A 23,386-nucleotide genomic window follows, 5' to 3' on the forward strand; every position below is an offset into this window, starting at 1 on the left:
GTATCGTTAACTCTTAATTCACACAACCTCCAGAAACAGGACACAGTCTTATTACACACCAAACATCTTTTATTTAATATAAAATATTCAATTTTCAAAAATTAAAAGCGAAGATTCCCTGTAAGTTGACCAGAGACGATCTCAACCACTACAGTACCTGCAAGAAAAAAAAAAAGGCCCATTACAGAATATCCGTGACTATACTACGGGCTGTTTACTTATGTTAATGTCAGCACAAGAGCAAACTTCACCCTAACAGTAAAGGCCCACTCACTACCCAGAACCGCGAAAACACCACAAAAATGAATCTTACCTTAACACTTCCTCCACTGTTCAACAGCAACGGGTCCCGGCGTTTCCTAGAAATATTTCAATACTAGTTTAGAAAACTGAAGTCCATTTTTCTAGCGTCGTGTAGACTCTTACAATCTTAGAATGTCACTTGCTCAAGTCAGAATCTGGTACCAATGAAATGGTGACAGCTTTGCCAATAACAAGAACATGCTCTTCCATGGCTAGGAAGGGAGACTGCCACAGGCGGCAGGTCCCAAAGATACATGGAGTTTCACAGCCCAAAAATCTAGTGTAACCCCAGAGGTGTCACTCACCATCCGACCCAGCGGTGGCGAACTTGCGTCACGCCGCCCAACACCGTATCGGCTTTACATGGTGGTCGTCGCGCTAACCTTCACGGCGCTCTTGCAGAGTTGATGGCTTTCGGCCAGCACCATAGCCACCTTGTGTCTCCCGCATCTCGGCCACTCACAAATAAGGCCCAAGATATCATCCCCACCATACAACTACATACTCGTAGGCGGATCGCAGCCAAAGAGACTTCTGAACGGTGCGCGCACGCTTTTATAGCCCGGGTGACGCTCTCCCAAGAGCCTGCGCGCGAGGGGCGGGGCTTTCCCGCCCATTCCGAGCTCTCCCGCGCCTCGTCACTTTGATTGGTGTACAGGCGGCCCGGATTCGATGCGTGCGTCACAGGAATGGGCGGGCTGTGGAGGTGGGCGGGGAAAAGCCGAGCTGAAACCACAGTTCTCGCGGTGTCAGAAGTCTCGTGGCTGAAGCTCTGGCGGTGCGCGCGTTTTCTCTTCTTGGCTGCGTTCTTCTCTGGGACCCAAAGTCTAAGGTCCCTTCGTTGCCGCCTCCCCCGGCATCACTTCCTATGGCGCCGGCCCTTTGTCCCCGAGAGCTGTTGGCGGCTCCTCTGCCCCCATCGGGGTTGATGGTTCCGCTTGCGCCCTTCCGCTTGCCCTTTTGATCTGATCTCACTTTTGCCCGACACAGCGCGCCGGAAGGTTTCTCGAACCGGGAGAACGGGAAGCCTGGGCAGTGCGAGCAGACCCGCCCGGCCCTCGGCTTTTCCGGGAGGAAGGCATATCTCACTCCCGCGTGCAGCCCGCTATGAGACAGAATAGAGGGCCTTTAGTGATGGAGTATGGAGATGACAGTTGTCGTCATGGAGAATGTTAGTTAGAAAGCTGTGATCATTACAGGCTGGGAAGGGTGCGGTTAGGGCAACACCGTGCAGGAGTCAGTAGGAACGAATTCATTGGAGACAATACTCGCATTTGAAGGACCTAGAGGGGTTCGTGAACCTCAGCTCGCTCACCCACTATCTCATTTTACTTAAAATAATCACTACTGAATTGAAAGAACTAGTTCATCATAAGGCTCAAGTAACCGCGGCGCGTTGCCCAAACATTTCATTTACATTCTGGATGGTCTTCTGAGGGTGTCCTTAAGAATGGTCTGTATTAGTCCTGAGCTGAGAAGTCCGAGATTAAGGGCCTTCCTTCTCTGGCCAGTAGATGGTAGCCTGCATCTTTCCGTGGGTTTTTCTTTTGTGCCTGTCTGCACCTGTCAGGTTTTTTATTTTACAAAATGTAGTTTTGTTTTTATGTTACTCTGCTGTTACACAGGGCATAACATTTTCATAAGGCTTTTTTGGGGACTACAGTCAATGATTAGCAAACAACTCTCTAAAGAACAATCACTGAACCAAATGGATACCCTCTCACATGTACACAAATTTGCATGGAAAAGTACTAACATTACTTTAAATTGCAATGCACTACATTTTCCATATCTTCGCAGTAATACAAAACACAGTCGCTTGTAGAACCGGTTCAGATTACTTAAATACCAAGTGTGCTGTCAGTCCTCTACTCACGTGTCTGGAAGTTACTCGTGTTTACATGAAATGAAGCTATTGATACTTTTCTACAGCAGTAACTGCACACCAGGAAGGAGGAGACAACACAAACCAAGGGATGGAGTTTCCCCAAAGCTGCAGTGTGAAAAGACTATATAAACAGTTGATCCCATACACACGAATGGGCTTTCTTGCTAGAGGAAATCCAAGTGGAATAAGGAATGGAGATGTAAAAAGGTCTTCTTGAGGGGAAGGGGGTTGGTGCCCTGGATGCCTTTAGTTTTCGGCCCCCTCTGCTGCATCACATTCTTCTGCACTGTCTGATGTCCATAATGTTAAGTTGTCTCTAAGCAACTGCATGATAAGGGTGCTGTCTTTGTAGGAGTCTTTGTTCAGTGTACCAAGCTCTGTGATAGCCTCATCAAAAGCCGTTTTAGCCAGTGTGTAGGCAAGCTCTGGATTATTAAGGATCACAGAGTAAAATACAGGAAGGTTAAGAGCCAGCCCCAGGCGGATTGGATGTGTAGGTTGCATCTCTTTCTTGCTTATATCAAATGCCTCTTGGTAGGCTCTTTGGGAATTTTCTATCATTTGTTTTCCATCATCGCCACAAGCTACTTCAGCAAGATCCTGGAAATAATCTCCATTCATTTTCAGATAGAAGACCTTACTCTCTGGATTAATTGCATTGGCTATTAAATACTTACCCAACAATTCCAGAACCGTGATGCAGATGGACCTCAGTTCCAACTCCACTTTCTCCTGACAGTCCTTGGTCAGCTGCAACTTCTTGTTGGAGGTGTCGGTCTTCTTCTCAATGCTCGAGATGACCATCCAGGCAGACCTGCGGCCCTCAACCACGTTCTTGTAGGCCACCAACAGCACGGTCTAGTAACCTCATTCCAAATACTACCATGTTCAGAGAGTAGGGGCTACGATTTCAACATAAGTTTTGGCAGCACATCATGTCTTACTGAACATTTTTAATGAACCAGACGTTAACCATTGGGCTAGGTAGCTGGAATGGAATAGTGATAGTTTATGTCCTTGTATATTCCTGTCTTTTGGCCAAACTTGTTTTGTCTGAAATGGAACTTTTAAAACCTGCCTTTGGCATGTCCTTCTGTTTGTGTTCTTTTCTGTCCTTGTTGCTCTCCCCTCACCACATCTCTTATCATCTGTGGAAGTTCTTTTCAGCTTTCAGCGTTTTGGTCAAGTGTTGTTATGAAAACCTTCATCCGTACAAGTGATTTTGATGTTTGCATTTTCTCCTGGGGAAGTGCTTGGAGGGAAGACTCCAGTGAGCACTTGTGGTCATGGCAAAGTGCTTTGAAGAGCACAGTACGTATTTCTGAAACGGAAAAAAGATTTGTTTTTAGGGTTTGAGATGTTACTTCATTTCTGAGTGCTTACCTAGCAGCACGAAGCCCTGGGACCAGCGCCCAGCAAGGCATACAGTGGGCACGGTGGCACGGGCCTGTAACCCCAGCAAGGCATACAGTGGGCACGGTGGTACGGGCCTGTAACCCCAGCAAGGCATACAGTGGGCACGGTGGCACGGGCCTGTAACCCCAGCAAGGCATACAGTGGGCACGGTGGTACGGGCCTGTAACCCCAGCAAGGCATACAGTGGGCACGGTGGCACGGGCCTGTAACCCCAGCAAGGCATACAGTGGGCACGGTGGTACGGGCCTGTAACCCCAGCAAGGCATACAGTGGGCACGGTGGCACATGATGGCACGCGCCTGTAACCCCAGCAAGGCATACAGTGGGCACGGTGGCACGCGCCTGTAACCCCAGCAAGGCATACAGTGGGCACGGTGGCACGTGCCTGTAACCCCAGCAAGGCATACAGTGGGCACGGTGGCACGGGCCTGTAACCCCAGCAACTAGTGGCTTTCGGGTTGGAGTTTTGTTTGACTACCTATTAAGTTAATGGACAATTTAGGGTACATGAGACCCTACTTCAAAACCACTATTTTTATTTATTTTTTTAGTTTAAAACCTTTGGGATAGGGGGCTGGAAATGTAGCTTAGTGATGAGTGTTTGTTTGGTAATCACAAGGCTCTGTGTACAATCTCCAGCACCACAAGGAAACAACAGCAAAAGTAATTTTCTCCAGAAGGTGGAGTCTCATCCCTCTCCTGGATTGCAGCACCAGTTTCATATTGGGTTGTTTCATGACTTGATTTCAAGGTGCAGGGTAAAGAAAGGATATCCTGGGCTGGGGAGATGGCTCAGTGGTTAAGAAAACTGCCTGCACTTCCAGAGGTCCTGAGTTTAAATCCCAGCAACCACATGGTGGCTCACAACCATCCGTAATGAGATCTGACGCCCTCTTCTGGTGTGGTGGTGGCATCGCATGCAAAAAAAAAAAAAAGAAAAGAAAAGAAAGAAAGGACATCCTAGTATGGTTTCTGCTGCTGTGATACAACATCATCAAGTGCATCTTGGAGAGGGGCTTTGGCTTCCACTTCCACATCATAGTTCCGCATTGAGGGAAGCTAAGGCAGTCACTCCAAGCAGGAACCTGGAGGCAGGAACTGAAGCAGAGACCATGGAGGCAGGAACTGAGGCAGAGACCATGGAGGCAGGAACTGAAGCAGAGACCATGGAGGCAGGAACTGAAGCAGAGACCATGGAGGCGTGCTGCTTATTGGCTTGCTCTTGGCTTACTTAGCCTGCCTTCTTATACAGCCCAGGGCTAACCTGCCCAGGTGTGGCGCTGCTCACACCGAACCCTCCCATATCAATGGCTAACCAAGAAAATGCCCCACAGCCAAGCCAACAGGCCAAAGCAACGGAGGCATTATCTCAAGGTTCCCTCTGCTTGGATGCCCATGTTTGTGTCAGGTTCACCCAAATAAGCAGGACAGAGGAGACTGTATAAACGGTGCCGGAAAGTAACAGACACTGCCCGTTCTGGGTAATAACAATGCGAGGATAAGCGTCACGTGAAAACAAAAATCAAAGGAGAATAAAGATAGGTCATGATCACGGTGAACACGCTGATACAGTAGGGTGAAAATAAGATGTTTCTCTCTCTGCCCTGCGCCTCAAAGTCCACATCATGTTCTGACCACGAGGAAAAAACAATCAGATGAAATCCATGCTTATCTAATTCCGTTAGGTTAGCAATTAGAGAAAATCGGGCACTCTGACATTTTTGCAAAATTTTTTTTTCTGTAAGTCTGAAACTTCAGAATTGAACACAAAAGCAGTCATCATTTTATGGCCTATCATGTTGCTTTTAAGACAAGCGCTATTTTAGTGACTCTACTCTGAATTTGAGGCAGAGATGTCACTTCTAATCAGTGGAGATTTGCGCTTAAAGCCAGTGAATTTCATCACCACCAGGCCAAGGCTTGGAGTCTTAGAATGCACTTAAGAGACTGTGGGAGGAGAAGACTTGGAAATTGCTTGTGATTGAAGTTGTGGAGTTTTTTCTTTCTTTCTTTTTTTTTTTTTTTCATTTACGGGGGAGGGGGGTAAAATAGAGAAGCCCGTGTACTGAGCGAGTGTGCCGGGCATTATTGCTGTTCTGCACTGAGCAAGTGTGCTGAGCATTATTGCTGCTCTGCCCTGAGCGAGTGTGCTGGGCACTATTGCTGCTCTGCCCTGAGTGAGTGTGCCAGGCACTATTGCTGCTCTGCTTTGAGCTGATTGCACTATTGCTGCCCGGCACTGAGATGATTTCACCGTAGAATACCCGTCTTTCAGCTTTGCTCCTTCCATGTCAGATGCGTCTTTCCCCTTTCAGTTTTAGTGGGGGAGACTGGTAATTTTCAGAAAACCATAATTAGATTCAGTTATCCGTCTCTTAAATGAAGGCTGACTTCCACAGGAGGGACCATAATCAGAAAATAGCCTGAAGCTTGATTTCATATGAATGAACACTACTGAAATTAAGATTGAACCTAAGCATTCCATCATTGTGATCTTATAATGGGATCCTATTGCACAGAATATTATTGCTATTTTAAAGTGCAGAAGACAGATGAGAGTTCTTAGTCTATAACACACACAAATACACCCCCCTCACTCACACTCTCTTAATTCCATTAATTCCAGTTTAGAAAGCCCCCCCCCCATAGATTCCTGCAAATATTGGTTCTGCAAACAACTCCTTGCCTGGGTAGACACTTCTTAGCCTTAATACCAAGGCAATAAGTGCACAGGAAAGTGCTTAGTGTCACCAATGATGAAGAATTCGGTTTAAAGCCAGTTAGAAAGACTATTATAAAAATAGAGAGCAATAGCCAGTGTAGGGAGTGGCAGAGGAAAGAGAATCTTAACTCCGTGCAAGTGTTATGGAGTCCAAATGTGTATGATGTTCTGGGGAGGGGACTGGGCCGAAGAAACCAATAAGGAAATATAAACAGAGTGGGGTAAGTACTGAGCATGTCTCACAGTCCTCTAAGCGCAGTTTACAGGGAGGGACTTTAAGAGGGGATTGAGACTAGACTTGAGTGGGGAGAAAAGTCAATGAAATGTTGGATCCTGAAAAAGGAAAGTTTTCAAAGAGGGCAAACCAGTGTTAATGGTACATGAAATATGACGGCTGAGAAGTGACCATTTGAGTTAGTCATACACAGGGTATTTGGGGTCTTTTAAAGAACAGCTGCAGGGACAATAACTTGGAAAATCCGGAGAAGGTACGCTATATACTCTATATAGTATATAGTATATAATATATAGAAGAGAAATGGGGCTATACCTGGAGACGCAGCTGAGATCAAGCGCATGAAATCTGAGAGCAATGAAGGCTGGGTACCTGGGACTACAGTGGAGATGGAAAGCTGACCGTGCTGGAAAGTGTGGGTGAGCTGGGGCTAGCGCACAAAGGCTGGGGTTAGCCTCAAGCAGTGTTCTCTACCTGATAGGGGTGGGACAGCAGAAATCCTGGATATCAGGTATTTACATTATTCATGATTCATAACAGTCACAAAATTACAGTTATGAAGCAGCAACAAAAATAATTTTATTTTGGGGGCGTCACCACACCATGAGGAACTGTATTAAAGGGTCGCCGCTTAGGAAGGTTGAGAGGCGCTATCCTAAGGTAACAGCTTAGAACTCTACAGAAACACAGGGGGAGCAGGTGGCACTTGGCTGTTAGAAGTGATGGTGCAAACTGAATGTACTTTTCTATCAGTTGATTTCCCCTCCAGGAAAATACAAAGGAATGTATTCCAGTTTGATAAAGGAGACTTGGAAATTTGAAGGGGAAGGACAGAATATAATTAGAAGATAATGTCAACAGATTTAGAAATGTAGCAGGAGTCTTGGATTTAGTGGGAGTTTATCTGAATTCTTGGAACAAATTTAAATTCAAGTCTAGCCTGATTGTGTTCATGTGTGCAGCTGGTGGGTGGAGCTAAGAAGGGGTGGAGCTAGGAAGACCGTGAGTGAGAGGAGGGACTTGTGCAAGGTAAGCACCATATGGATTTCTTTCGGAATTTACGGCAGTCAGGAAGGGATGGAGAGAGATGGAAGCATCAACCAAACTGGAGGTGACTGCGTTAGAAGAATGTGGGACCTGGGGTTCCCGGGTAAACATTTGGTATCAGGAAACAGCTACCATCTTCACTAAGACATCAACAACATCAACTGCACCTGTTATGGTCTCTCCATAATAGCTAGAATTGTCCAAATGGACCGAGAAGAAATCAACTGTACCACTTTAATAATGAACTTGCTCGTATAATTTTGCATACATATCTGGGCTATACATGTGCGCTATTAAACATTTAACATCTCAAAAGCTTGTTTTTTTTCTTCTGTCATTTCCAGATGACTTGTGAGGCTTTAAAAAAAACTATGTTTTTTCTGTTTGACTACATTTGTGTATGCAAAATTATTATTTAGGTAACCTTTAATATAGCTTATTAAAGGGAAGTTCTTGTTTTGGGGGATTGTAAACTACTTAATGCTTTCATAAAATCATTTGGCAATTTAGTTGTTACTTGTTGCTTTAGTTGCTTGTCACAATATACATTATAGATGCTTCCTGAGACATTTACTCTGTTAGCCCATTCCCCAAATCTTTGAGCCACTGTCTGTCCTTAAGGATTATAGCTGTGTAGAACAGTGAGATGGATTGATATTTACGTGTCAATTTTAGAGAGCCACTAGGTGGCGATGTTATCCTATTATTTAGTTGCATGTAAACCCTAGAAAATGAATACATTGATTTATTATTGACCGTGATTTTATTGATGTAATTTATTGTGAATAATGACATGAAAGTGCCAGCATTCTTAATGGCTCTGCCAGCCTGCCCCATGAACTTTGTTTTATATAATAATGAGTGAGTTTAGAAAATGATGAGTTTTGGAAATTTGATTTTATTATAAAGCAACAACTTCACAGCATAGCCTAAAACTAAAACTAAAACTAAAACTAAAACTAAAACTAAAACTAAAACTAAAACTAAAACTAAAACTAAAACTAAAACTAAAACTGAAACAACTAAAACTAAAACTAAAACTAAAACAACTAAAACTAAACACTACAGGCCTTTCTTCTGTAAGATTCTATTTTATTTTTAATTGTGTGTATGTGTGTGTTTGCATGTGGGTTTGTGTATATGAGTGTAGAGGTCAGAAGGGAGCTTCGGATTCCGTGGAGGTAGAGTTACAGGTAGTTGTGAACTGCCTGAAAAGAATGCTGGGACCTAACCCAGGCCCCCTGTGAGAGCAGCAAGCACTCCTAAGCATTGTGTATTGGAATGGTTTACACGCTGTGGTCCAGCTAGCCAAACAATGGCTGTCTACCAATGGAAGGTCCAAGAATCCAGTAGTTGTTTGGTACATGAGTCTGGGTGGGTGTGTCAGCTGGTTTGCAGTACATGCCAACATCCCAAGGTAGGCTCTAGTGCTGGTGAAAGAATGGCTTTACTAGGGAGATAGAGCAAGCAGAGCAAGAGAGAGCAAGCTTCCCTTATGTCTTTCATATAAACTGTCAACAGAAGGTGTGGCCCTAGATTAAAGGTGGATCTTTCCCACCTCAAAAGACCTGGATTAAAGATATATCTTCCTGCCTCAAAGATTTGGACTAGAAATGTGTCTTCCCACTTCATTTAATTAAGAAAACAATTTCTTAGTCTTTAAGTTAATTCCAGATGTAGTCAGGTTGATAAACAAGAATAGCCATCATACATATTAAGTTGATAAGTAAGTAGCAGTTTTAACTCATCTGATGCTGTCTGAATTATTGGTAATTCATTGTTAATGGGAAGTATATATAAATGGACAACTACTGACGTGATGTTTCTGCTTGGTCCACCAGAGGGCGAAGAGGCAGCCTATTCATCTTACCATGCCAGCTCTGTTTCTATGTTGCATGCTCAATTCAATGCTTCTTGTTCAAATGGGAAAGCCAAGATGGGAAACGATAGACACCTGCATATGGCCTGCATAAGGAAAGAAGGACCTTATGTTGCAGCACTACTGACAGTGCTCGACTTTGGCCAATTCTTGGCTGTATCTCTGCCAAGATTGTCCTCATCCACTAGGGGAATGCCTCCCGGATTTTATAATGGAAGTAATTCCACAGAAATGGCCAACCTTGGCCCTGTTTCCTATTGCCCAATATTTATAATTAGAACAGATGATCACTGTGTTGAATTAGAAAATTAGATTTCATTTCCTTTCTTTTTGGTCAGAAACCAAGGATTATAGTGATTTTACTGATTAATTCTGTTTCATTTCTTAAATGGAATCAATCTCTCTCTCTCTCTCTCTCTCTCTCTCTCTCTCTCTCTCTCCCTCTCTCTCTCTCTCTATTAAGATGTGGTCTCCTCTATGCCGGGGCCTAGCAAACACAGAAGTGGATGCTCACAGTCAGCTATTGGATGGAACACAGGAACCCCAATGGAGGAGCTAGAGAAAGTACCCAAGGAGCTAAAGGGATCTGCAACCCTATAGGTGGAACAACATTATGAACTAACCAGTACCCCGGAGCTCTTGACTCTAGCTGCATATGTATCAAAAGATGGCCTAGTCGGCCATCACTGGAAAGAGAGGCCCATTGGACAAGCAAACTTTATATGCCCCGGTACAGGGGAACGCCAGGGCCAAAAAGGGGGAGTGGGTGGGTAGGGGATTGGGGGTGGGTGGGTATGGGGGACTTTTGGTATAGCATTGGAAATGTAAATGAGCTAAATACCTAATAAAAAATGGAAAAAAAAAAGATGTGGTCTCCTGTATCCCAGGGTAGCTTGAGCTTGCCAAGTAACTGAGGCTGACTTGAACTTTGGACTTCCGTTCTTTCTCCGCTCTGTCCCAAGTATTGGGATAACAGACACTAACAGCCGTGTGTCTTTCTGCTGACCATATCATGCTGGACATCAAACCAAAGGCTTCATACACACTAGGCAAGCACTGTACCAGCTGAGCTACATTCCAGAGAATCTTAATATTCCTCTTTACTCAAGTAAGAGAAAGACTTTGGATGCTCTTCAATTATATGAGTTTTAGTAGGTTTTTGTCTCAGAAAATTTACAGAAATCCAAGTAGACTCAGACCTAGCGTTGGAGACAACACAGGCATTTGTGTATTTCTCTAGTTGAAAACTCTCTTTTATCTGTATGCGAGTTTATGTCAACAAGTAGTACAGAGTAAAAATCAGAAAGTTCCCGAAGTTCAGAACTCAAATTTGATAAAAATGAGTAAGAATTTTCAAAAAGTACCTAATTCTTTTTAGGTACTAAACGAAACAGAGCTGTATAAGAAAGCAGATTGAATGGGAAGAAAGGACTTGCACATCCATAATGGCTACCTATTGTGCCTTGTGGATGTCATAGTAGAGTGCAGCTACTTCTTGCTGAAGACTCTCATGTTCACAAACCCAGGCGGTCCTTGGAATCATTTGAGGATGGAGAGATGGCTCAGCAGTTAAGAGAGAGCTTGTTGCTCATGAGGCCCCGGAGTGCAAAGTCCAATAGCACATAACAACCAAGCATCCTGCAAATGTCCGTAACTGTCTCCAAGGGATGCAAGGCCCTCAGCAGGGTTTTCTGAGCACACAAGTGTGCATACTCACACCTACACATAAACACACACACACACACACACACACACACACACACACACGTAATATGAATCTTAAGCCCCCTTTTTCATTTATAGAGTGAAACAGGCAGACTTTTGTGATGTTAAGGAATATATGGTAAATAGCATTGCTGGGAAGGCAGGCATGCTTCTTTGGTTTTACACTTTATTTTGATGACTTTATTATGAATTATTTTATTTAAAGGCCGTGGAACTTAATACGACAACGGAATAAGAACCTCCAGTCCGATTCCTTATCACCTCATTGAAGGCTTTTGTTAAGTTAAGCAGTCCACACATAGAGGCATCTGTTAGAAGGTCCTTAAACAGTCTCAAAGCAGCTTGACATTCTGTACATGAAGTTAAAAGGTCAAGATCCGCCTCAACCAAAGCCTCACATCAAGGCTTAGCTGTACGTCCCTGAGTGTCCCTTTATGCTACGGTCATGTGCCGTCCCCAGGGACCCTCACCGTTCCTTAGGCCCTAGAATCTGAACACTGGCAAGAGCCATTTTCCTGTCACCGCGGGGCAGTGGTGATCTTGCTGTAATTGGAAAGCTAAGTGAATGGCTTGCTCTTTGAAGACGTGCAGTTTAGAGCAGGGCACCATCACAGTTAACGCCGATTGTCAACCTCACAGGCTCTCAATCGACTCTAGAGACAAACCCCTGGATACACTTATGAAGGAGTCTCTAGGCTGGTTTGACTGAGGAAGGAGGCCTGTCCTTTGATGATGTCCATGGGCCCAGATCTCAGACTGAAAGCGAGCGAGTTCCAGCTTTCATTTCTCTGCTTCCTGTCCGTCTGTACCACGTGACCAGCTCCTTCCTCCTCTTGCTGCCTTACTCTTCCCCAGCCCAAGAGGCTGTACCTCGAGCCCAAATGAATCCTTTATTCCTTAAGTTCGTTCCGTAGCGTATGTTCTGTCGCGTATTTTGTTACAGCAAGGAGAAACGTAACTAATAGAACATCTTATCCCCAAATTCAACGAGGTGAATAAGGGATTGAATGGTGTTTCCTAGGCAAAGCTTGTAAGCCAGACCGGAAATCATTGTTATCTATACAGACTGCAGCATCGTTCCCTAATTTAACGGAAACATTTTCAAGAGTGCAGCCAATATGTCTTCAAAGGCTATAGGGGAGTTTTTGAATCCATGAAGGAACATACCCTGCAGTGTTGAAGAGTGCTTTCTGATTTAGGGTCTACCCATTTGAAGGCAAAACGTAACTGTGACCGGCCATCAGGAGAATGCAAAGGCATCTTGCATTAAGGACAGTAAGCCATTTTCATTGTGCTGCTAATTCAAAAGAGTGAAGGGGATTTGGCACTGTGTGGGAGAGTGTCCTGGGCAATTTTACTAATAGGTCGTAGGTATTGAACAAAATGATATTCCTTTAAATAGACTTAAAGAAAAAAAAACTGGCAGAATAGGAACATTTTTAAGGAGACAGGCATGGCTGAATCAAATTGCTTTTTAGAAGTGTGTGGAACATGGTTTGGATTTGCTTAAGTGCCTCCAAAAGCCCTGCTTTGCTTAGGGGAAAGTTGGCGTATCTTGTTTTAAATGGCTTTTGAGAGCACAGTGTTTTAGCTCTTCCTGGAGTGCCCTGGTTCATGCATGTGAATTGACAATTCAGTGGTTTCAGGGTTCACAGCTGCAGATAAAGGGTCTGTACAGGTGGCGCTTTTACCTGCATGGTAAAATAGTTCATAGCCAATCTCTCCCTAGCCACGGAACATTCATTGACGAACATAAGCTGAATCAGGTGGATATTGCCCAGTGGCTGTTGGAAGCCAGCCCTTGGGGCTTTCCTGATCTCCTGTAACAGGCACATAAAATCCTTTCATCATCATCATTAAAACTGACTTTGTAGCTTTCGGTGTCAACCTGAAAGCTTAGGGGTGTGTTCCCCACTCTTGGCTGCATCCAGGGGTCCTATGGGAAAAAATAATGATTGGAGATGAAAGATCATGGAGTCCCTGGGCATCCTTGGTCCTTTGCAGAGTTGTCATTAACTGGGGCCAGCTGGCGCAGTTGCTGTTTGTCAAGCCAGTTATTTTTGAAAATAGTGGCTTATTTATTAATTATATGTGTATCTGCCACATCTTACATGCCTTGGTCCTTGACACCTGACTGAGCTAATGAGGGAATAAAGAAAAGACAGACACACAGACACACATGCTGAGCTCTCTGGTGGAACAGCATCACCTATGCACTGACACAGAACCAGGCCTCTTATGTAACCTGGGGAGGGGTTAGCTAGTCTTGCTAGGTCTTTGTAGGGGAGAAGCCTCCGGTTCTAGTCATTGGGGTAGAGGAAGCTACATTTGCCAGTTTTTATCACACACTGGACAATCAGTCATAAACACTTGTATCTGGACCAGAAGAAGGCTTGGCACCTGGAGGAAGACTTTGCAAATCTCCAAAGGTCTCTGGCATTCACTGGTCCTTGTCAATAATTCACATTCACTTAGGGCTTTGATGGATCCGCATGGATATGTATGAGTGTATATCTCTGTGTGTATACATGTGAGTGCTGGTTCCTATGGACATCAGAGGAATTCCAGGCTCCAGCTTCAATAGTGAGCTCCCTGATGGGGGCGATGGGACCTGAACGTGGTCCTTTGCAGGAACAGCAAGTGTTTTTAACTGCTGTGCTATGTCTCCAGCCCTATCTAATGGGATAGTTTTGATGTGAGAGTTTGGGACAAATCTTTCCCACAGCCTATTCTCACTATAGTCAAGAGCCTCTACTCTTTGCAGACAGGGTCTGGGCTTTATATTTCCAACCTTGGGTATTTTGGATAAAGACGGTGGGTTGCTCAGCCTTTTAACATCCATCAATTGAGAAGGATTCATACCCACAGACTCAGTTCTCCGTAGTTCTCAATGTCTGGTACACATTGCCACTCAGAACTCCGCTGCAGAAGCAGAAGGGAATGATCAGTGATGATCGCACTTGATCAGATATATCTCTTGTCTCCATCTTATTTGCATCCCAGTTCTTTCTCTGTTCAAACCTAAACCTCATATCAGCAACCCTAAAAATGGACTTGGACATCACAGATTCCCACCTTTGTTGGTCCCACTTGCCAGCATGCTCAGCCTGAAGAAATCTCTACAACTTACCATTCCTACAGTCCCTTCAATTGATACATTGAGTAGTAGAGTTGAGACTATGGGAACTACAGGAGTCCAGCTTTTGCTTTAAAATCTCTAGCAATATTTGTACAAAAAAAAAAGAGTAAATTTTAGGGTCAAAATGTTGTTACCAAAAAGAAGATGAGGATAAGTCTCCTGTTGCCTGACTGTGTAAGCCATGCATAACTTTACTTAAGAGCAAAGTCAGCTCTTTTAGTTGTTGATTGAGTAGAAGGCTGTTGGGACTTCCAATGCTTTGTCTTATTTTGGCTCCCAAAGCCGTGCTTCCAGACCTGAGGATCCCTGCCCCCAGCTGGCTTTGATTGGTAACAAAGAACTGCCACCGAACAGTCAAGGGCTGGGCCGGAAGAAGGAGGCCTTTAGGTTACATGGGCAAAGGACCAGGGAAGAGAGAGGAGAGACAGAATCGCCAAGACAGGAAAGCAGAAATATGAAACTTAAAGGCCCGCGGGCATGTAACAATCCCTAGGGCCACTTCCCTGATCGGGTCTGGGGTCGCAGAGATGAAATCGAGATTTTAAAAGATGTTCATTCAGGAATACTGGAGGGGAGTGAGTGCTAGCTCTAGGGAGGTTTAGAAGTGCCCAGTCATTGAGCTAGCCAAGGCATATCAAAATTAGCTGGTGTGTGTGTGTCTGTGTGTGTGTGTGCATTTCATTTGGAATCCAGAGAGCTCTTGGGCAGGTGCAGTGCATGCACGTGGACCCACTGGGAGCTAAAGCAGTTTAACTGATTAACTGCTACAGAAGACTTTTGGCAGTAGAGATGTAGACACCGGCTACCTCCTTTACTTAACGTATTCTCTCTTATCCAAGAAACGTAATGTTGAGAGCTTTTCATGTAAAACCCATCCTGAAGTCGGTGTGCTTTGAAAATTCCTCTGACTTCTCAATTTAGTCTACTGCAGTATGAAATCTGGGAAATGCATTCTTTCCAACAATCTTAGGGACTTTAAGCCATCGTGAGGTTTTATTTGTAAAATCTGCTTTACTTCCTTTGGGCGGTCTTGTTTGGTAAATACGATGGCTCATATTATTGGTCAGCTTGGTTGGGACACAGGATGTTCAAATCCCTGGTTAGCTATTGTTTCTGGGTGTGGCTGGGTGAGTGCTGAGATTAGCATTGATAACAGAAAGTTGAAAAAGCTCAATCCATGAGGAAGAAGGTTGAATTGCCTCTGCCTAGCTGCTTGGGCTAGAAGCCAATCTGTTCGGGTGGCTCTCCTCTCAACCAGACCCAGATGTACACCATTGCTCAGCTGCCTCTCAAGGCTAAAAACTTTTGCTTTTTTAGAGCTCTTGTGTGTGGTCTATGTAGGTGTGTGTGTGTGTGTGTGTGTGTGGCCAAGGATAAATATTGGGTGTTTTCTTTAATTGCTCTCTGTGTTATTTTTTGAGACAGAATCTCCCACTGCTTGACTGGTTGCCCAGTGAGTCCTGTGGATCCTCCTGTCTCTGCCTTCTCCAGCACCAGCGTTACAAAGGACATTGCCATCCCTCCCTTTCATGTGGGTGCGGGAGGCTGAACTCAGGTTCTCATGTCTGCATGGTGGATGCTTCACTGACTGAATCATTTTCTTATCTTTCCTTCTACAGCTTTTTACATGAAATTACAAAAATAAATACATACATATAATAAAACTATTCTATACAGCTTTTTACATGAAATTACAAAAATAAATACATACATATAATAAAACTATTCTATACATCTCTGTATCCATGTATTTTGTATTATTAACGCAAGTGACAAAATAAAACATAAAACGACCTATAACTCTCACCTAAAAGTGGCTAAGAGATAGTTTGTTCTCAAGCCACATGTGAGTGAACATAGCCTGGGAACACAGACTGAGATTACTCCAAATTTCATGCTCCACTCTGGTAATGGAACGAGGAAAGTCAGGAATCAAGGCATTCTTTCAGACACTGGTGGAAGCATTACGTAGGTGATGGTTATAGGTTACAGCTGTAGGCACCAAATGTTATCCAGTGACACTTAACCTTTTGCTTGGCGGAAGCTAGAATTTTGTTAATACATTCCAAAAGTTTTTTTTTTTAAATTTTTTTTTTTTACCAGTTACATCACAGGATGTTAGGTTAGACACAGTAGTGGACAAAAAGTGCCTATTGGGGGACTGAACATAGCCAAGGATAATGTTACTTGGGGTCTAGACCAGCAACGCCCCACCTTCTCCACAACCAGTGAGGTTTAATCATCTCCAGCCTTGTAGAGGGTCAGTGGAAGGAGCAGTTTCTTTCTGAGAACTCCCCCCCCCAACCCCCCACCCTCTGCACTATTTCTCTGGAGAATCCTTACTTAGTAAACAAGATATTTGCCTGGAATTTTGCATGTGAATGTCTTTTCTTATTTCTTGATATTGCTCATGATTCCTGCTTCTCTAAGAAGTAAGCGGGTGACATGTGGCCAGTTCCAATTTCAGTGGCTAACTAATCTGTGTATTTGTTAGGGTAGCTGCAGGATTAGTGAAAGAAAGTGTTAGGAAACGTTAAACATATCTCTACTACATGAAAGAATAAATGCACGAATGCGACTCTACCACTTATGAGGAATACTGAATATATAGTGAATTCTCATGTACAAAAATTGGAAAGAATACATGGAAGGAGCCAATGGTTGTACTGGCAAGAATTGTTTCTTCTTCTTAGATACACTGTGCTACACTTTATGAGATACTCTGCAGAGTTTTTTCCTAGAGACAGAATTAATGTTACACTGTATATATTATATATATTTCTTTCCAGAGAAACAGAACTGATACATACCATATATGTAATAAATATAATATGCATACTATAACTACATATTATATTAGTTTCTTTTCTGTTGTGATAAAATTGAAGACTGAAAGAAACTAAAAAGAAGGAAGAGTTTATTTGGGCTTACAGTACCAGAGTGGGGGGGGGGCAATATAGTAGGGGAGCCTGGCAATAGACAGCCAGAGGAGGAAGACCTCTCCCTCCCAGACACACCCATAAATGATAGTTAATTTGGTTTAGTCAACTTCACATAAAACTGATCACACTTTCCTTTGCCCTTACTGCCAAAGGGCAAGTTCATGGACTGGCTGTGTAGGCTTGAACCAGCCTTGGTCTAGAGTCAGTGAAAACACTGAACACTGAAGCCAGCACAGAAATAGTTTCTTGAGATTTGTCAACCACAGAGTATGAGCTTCTCCTACAAAGATCACTGACTGTTTGAGTTAGCGACATGAAGATTTGGAGGTGCAATGAAGAAACCTGTGAGTGTCTGTTGATTAACCGCCAAGAGTTAAAAACACAAAGATTGTTAAGTCACTAAAATCAGAACCAGCTACACGTCAACAACTTATTTAGAAAGATTCTTAGAGAAGGAAGAATTATAAATAGTGTCAAAAAATGAAAAATATCTTCTCTTGCCGTATTCTAATTATGTCTTTCATTACTATATCCATTAGGGGTTTCCAGAGGAACAACACATGCACAAGTATGTGCACGTGCATACACACACACACACACACACACACACACACACACACACACGTGTGCTCATGCGCAAACACAAAGATGGGGGCAACTATGGTGTGCTACCATTGACAGAAGATACTGCAGGTACTGAGTATAATCTGAAATTAAAAAAACCAAGCCACGGGTATCACTGGTACAGTGCTCCTTCATTAATGAGTTCTTGCTTAAGTAAGTGCTTCTAGGCTGCAGCGTTGCTCTTCAGGAAACTCACTACTAGTGCTATTTTAAACCACGAATACTGATGGTGTGTTCATTACCCATCACTGACTGGTCCTGGAGGATAACACATTTGGAAAGAAGAGCATGCTGTACTCCAGGTAATAATAATTTTTTTTGGGGGGAGGGGTTCTGATGTGAGAAAAATCTAGTGTCTTGGAGAGAAAGTTTGTGGAGGAGGATACAGGTCTAACTCCTGTCTTTATTTTATGTTCTTTTGCTGAGATTATTTTCTAGATTCTTGTGTGTGTGTGTGTGTGTGTATACCAAACTAGTTCATACCTTTTGAAATTCTACAGAGAGTAAAGAGCCCACAAGAGTCCCGGAAGCCGCAGCTTTGTCCTGTGAGAAGACAAATTAAACCATAGCAGGCAAAACCAGAACAGGCATTCTTCATTGCCTACTAAGCTCTTCTTCGCTTATCTCTCCATTTTAAATCATAATGGTGTGCCTTTGAACTCGTGACACTGCCCCATTCCCACCCCCCACCCCCAGCAAAACAAATACCCCCTCACTGCCCCAAATCACCAGGCTTCACATCTCTATTTTCTTACCAGTTTATTGTTATACATATGAGGTATCATGCCACTTTTAGAATTATATAGAGGGGTTTTTTGTTTTCCTTTTAAAAAACCCAGAGAAAAAAATGTTCCCAGTAGTTTTCATTCAATGTGAATGACAAGAATATTATAGCTATAAACATTGAAATAACCATTTCATTTCTTCCTGAGGAAGCCCCGTATTATAAGTCAGGAAAAAGGGAATTCTATACAAAGCTAGTTTGGAATCATGTTCTCTCCCATTCTTTTCTCCTGGACTTCTGTCGATTTCAGGGTAGCATAATGGCCAGCTGGAGCTCACAGTGTGAGATGTGTGGTTGCCCTCCTGAATTGGGAGCTGCCTCTTTGACACGCCCAGTGGTCAAAACCCTTTGAAAGGGCTGCTGGTCTACACGGCATCTGACATGGACTTGGGAATGAGCAGGTCGGAATACCGTTTCTCTCTCTTTTTTTTCTGATTCATTATAAGTGCTATTTTTTGCCATTTATTTTACAGGCACTGTCTCCCTACATTAAAGGATGTCAGTAGCCAATTTATCTACAGAGGTTCAAATGTGGAGATGTATGTCAGCTTATTTCCTGAGCTGACACACTGTCACCAGTGAGACTGTAACAGCTGGAGCGCTGGGTCTTATGACCCCTTGAGCCAATTTTCTTAAATTAATGGACGTGGATGTGAGGGGTGATTTCCCCGCTGGGCATGGCAGGTGTCACTGCCAAAGTGGCAGCGGTTAGGAGGGAAGAGTCCTTTCACTGTATTTTGATTTGGCCTCTCAATCAGGGCTCTTAAAATTTGGTTGTTTAGCCAACTCTTTCCGGTATGTGCTTTAAAAAAAAGTCACTGTATTCTTTGAGTTCATAAAAGATGGAAAAACTTTAGAGAAACTGGTAATTGTGGGAATAAGGATGTAAGGAATTAAGCAGCGCGAGTGGGGGTGCTTCATTCTTTTTTGTTTTTGTTTTTTAAACTGGCAAATAGCTGCAAGAGTACCGTTTTGTGCACTGAAATGACAGATAGACGTATTCAGGCCTTTGGTTTTGTGGCATATTGTGTCTCTAAACACACCTTATAGAATACTTTCTAGAATTGTGTGCAGTCACAGCGAGGAACATTCTCCTTATGTTTACATATGGGTCAATCACAATACAAGATTAAGTCTATACTAACACAGGAAAGTGTGATCTCCCGTACTCTTGTTTCGAATCCTTCACTCATCACGTGTCTAATTTAAATTAGATATATTTCCTGAGCTATGCTCATCTTTGTACTCCCTGTGATTCTTATCGTAGGTAGTTCATACAGTTGGCAATGTTCTGTTGTTGGGCAAAGATGTGGGCAATATGCGAGGTATCCTCCATCATGGTACTTCACCTGCTTGTTCCACCTCGAAGCACAACCATCGTTTTATATATTAGATGAAAATTTGTATATGAGTCCATTGTCCCACAAGCCTGTATATTACACAGTTTGCTTTGGGATTACCTGGAAAAACACAGTTTTGCAATAATTTAAATCTGAGTACTTTAAGCAGCTCAAGGAACTGTCCTTAGTTTCCAGTTAATAAGTTTGTTCAGCAGCTGCTCTGCTCATTTATGAGGACTTTAAATTAATTTTTTAACCTTTATTTTATGTGCATTGGTGTTTTGCCTGTATGTTTGTCTATGTGAGAGTGTCAGATCTTGGGAGATACAGGCAGTTGTGAGCTGCCATGTGGGTGCTGGGATTTAAACCTGAGTCCTCTAGAAGAAGAGTCAGTGCCCCCCACTGTGGAGCCATTTCTCCAGTCTCTGCTCTGCAAATTTAAAGGTCACTCTGACTCAGAGAGAATACTTCCTGCAGGCTCCACATGCATTTCGGTGCAACTGGAGGTGGCCAGAATAGACCGGCAGCTTACATCAGAAAGCAAAGAGTTCTCAGTGTATTTTTATGTATCTGTATGGCGTATCTTTAGAAGTTCACCAGTTCTCTTTCTCAGAGGATTTAGTCAATACTCTGCCATTAATGTTCAGTATTTTGATGTAAGGATGTGTTACTGTTTGCTGTCTGCCAAGTTTACAATACAGAGCTACATCAGCACGAGCTCGCTGGACTATGTACAAGGAGAACCACCCCCTTTGCTTCCCTGTTTGGAGACAAAGTCCACAGATTGCTCCCCGACCCTGCTCTCACACAGCCATGGCCTATGCTGGCAGCATTTTCCGACACTTGTAATTCTCCATCGTGATGTTTATAGGCTACTTCACAGAATCGAGTCAGAAAACATTTTTACAGTCAAATAGTGGTCCAGAAATCTACAGAAATAACAACTGTAGCCGAAATATACAAAATTGTAAATATTACTATGAAATGGTACAGGACTGCGTCAGTGTTTCTGTTTTCTGTTTTGTTTTAAAATTTATGTTGGTTGCTGTTCCACACAAATCAGATAAGGGTTAAGAGGAAGGCCATAGGCCTGGAAGCTTCTTAAAGATATATATATATTTTATGCCTGACCCTCCACAATCATCCACATGCCAGCACATGGAAGAGCCTTGCTCGTTTTCTGTGATGCAGAGGTATGTGTTCCACAGCTTTTTGGTAGTGTCGTCTGTGAGCTCTAGATGAGGTCTGCTTCTTTTCTCCATGCTACCTCACTTTCTGCAGCTCCTGTCTCAGCCAGGAGGGCAGAGGCTGCCCCAGCCTGTGCAGCAGCTTCGAGAGCTCCACGTTGTGGTCGCGGTAGTAGCTGGACAGAAACGCTCTGCTCTGAGTGCGAAAGAGGAAGAAATGCATACTTTATTTTACTAAAATATATTCCGTGCATGTTGACTCTGCTGAAATAGGTATCTTGTGCACTAGATATGGTTTGAGATTTGTGTGAAGCACATGAACTGTGTTGGCCACACCCTGGAATACTTTGTTTTGTCTGGCGTCTGAAGTAGGAAAGGTGACCACTGTGTGGCAAAGATTGCTACTCCAGTCAGGTTTGTGATTGCACCCTTCTGCGGAGCCTCCAGTTTGGAGACTATTTACACAGTGTCAGACATTTTATTCCTTTAAGTAAACTTAGCATATGCTTAGAGAGTAACCTTGTTGACATCTATGGCCATGTTTTTCTTGTTTACCTAGACTACCACCAATTTTATACAGTATCTCAGCTTTGTCTATGTTAGACCAGAGTGAAATAAATGCTAAGATAAACCTTAGTGTCTTAGTGATATACTTAGTTTTAATAACTCTATAAAGAAGTATATTTGATATAAAAATTAGTATATTTTACATTTTTACTGAAACAATGGAGAAACTACCTCTCGCCTGCATCTAGTGTATTCTGACTGTTTTCACAACAGAATAGACTTCTTGCAATGTAGTTTCTCTATGAAAACAACAGGTGCCTCCCTTTTCTATGCCTTCTGTACAGAATTTAATTGTGACCTCACCGAGGTCCTGTCTATCAGACCAGCATAACAATTAGTCCTCTAAACCTTGAAGGATAAAAATTTTGTCAAATAAATGTAGATTACTGAGAAATTTTGCCCACCTTGGGATTGTCAGTTAACAGAATGTATGAAATACTGTAAGAAAAATATTCCCATATATTTAAATTTCTGAGTTCTTAAAAAAACTTTAATAATCAAGTTAGATTCTTATAGTCAAAGTATATGCTAAATATACCATGAATAAACATTAGCATATGCAAAATAAGCATAAAGGAAAAATACAGGGCACACAAACTGTGAGAATGACAGCTCACCGTGTCATTGTTCTGAGCAGAATAAACAATACTGGCTCACACCATGAATGTGTCCCTTTCTCACAGACTAGGTTATGTGCCTGTGTGCTCGACAATTGAGAGATAGGTTAATTATCCTGTCCCACGAACATTCTAGCAGTTAAAAGCTTAGTACATTATATTAGCAGCTAACACTCTAATCTGTGTTCCACAGAATCATTTGACATTGAAAACAGAAAGTATTTTTGTCAATTTCTGGTTGCTATATTTCCTATCGTGGCTTGCTGACATTTTTAGCAGCAGAGCAGTTTCTGCGCAGCAGCTATCACTCTTCCGTAGTTATCAGTTTTCATGTTACCTGCTTTTCAGATTGACAATCACAAATTCTACTTCCTTTCATTCTTGGAACACAGATATTAATTATGTAAATGGAAAAATCAAAACATCCAACCTAGACGTATCAACACACAGAACCACTTGAAGTTTAATTAAGAGGCTATCTTATTGCATTTTCTTTATTTTAGTGTGTGTGTACACCTGTCAAGGCACAGGGGGATGTCTGGGAAGAGTTCGAGGCTATTGGTTCTCCCATTCCACCATAAATGGCATAGGTGGCAGGAGCCTTTAGCTGTTTAGCCCTCTTTCTCACCCTTAATTTCCTTTATTTATTTATGAATGTATGTATTTATTTACTTATAATAATTTGTATTATTTTAATACTATTATCTTCCTTTGAAATACTATAGTTTGTATCTTATTATTTCCCATTTTTAATTGTCTGACAGCTCTCATACATTTATATAATAAAATGTAGTAAGTCTCTCAACCCAGTTTCTGTCTCCCTTCTCCTTCTTCCCCCTCCCTTCTCCAGCTGGATCAGTAACGCTTGTTAGGCAGCGGTGTTATTTTCTTCATGGTGTAGCCACAGCCAGGAGCTCTTGCTCCACAAAACACCCCCTCTACTCTTGTGAAGGAAGTACCTCTGTAACACG

At 42.9% G+C, this 23,386-nt stretch overlaps 1 protein-coding gene, 1 long non-coding RNA gene, 1 other non-coding gene and 1 pseudogene across 10 annotated transcripts in view; all 4 read right to left on the reverse strand.

Annotated features, from left to right (window-relative positions):
- Positions 1 to 48: 48 nt before the first annotated feature.
- Positions 49 to 833, reverse strand: Snhg8 (small nucleolar RNA host gene 8). The gene has a single exon (NR_028574.1). It is a non-coding gene; the product is annotated as a small nucleolar RNA host gene 8 (long non-coding RNA).
- Snora24 (small nucleolar RNA, H/ACA box 24) lies at positions 434 to 563 on the reverse strand. The gene has a single exon (NR_028573.1). It is a non-coding gene; the product is annotated as a small nucleolar RNA, H/ACA box 24 (small nucleolar RNA).
- Gm9369 (predicted pseudogene 9369) lies at positions 2,060 to 3,049 on the reverse strand (annotated as a pseudogene).
- Positions 18,663 to 23,386, reverse strand: part of Ndst3 (N-deacetylase/N-sulfotransferase (heparan glucosaminyl) 3) — a 165,009-nt gene continuing 160,285 nt past the window's right edge. For all 8 annotated transcript variants that reach the window (NR_121616.1, XR_003954428.1, XM_006502370.3 and 5 more), the window contains one exon: positions 18,663 to 21,427. Coding sequence is in view for 6 of the 8 variants with exons in the window: in XM_006502370.3 (XP_006502433.1) it covers positions 21,308 to 21,427 (120 nt within the window). In the remaining 2 variants the exon portion in view is untranslated. The remainder of the gene's footprint in view (positions 21,428 to 23,386) is intronic.

The sequence above is a fragment of the Mus musculus genome, chromosome 3 (genome assembly GCF_000001635.26).
Source record: "Mus musculus strain C57BL/6J chromosome 3, GRCm38.p6 C57BL/6J".
Taxonomy (NCBI): domain Eukaryota; kingdom Metazoa; phylum Chordata; class Mammalia; order Rodentia; family Muridae; genus Mus; species Mus musculus.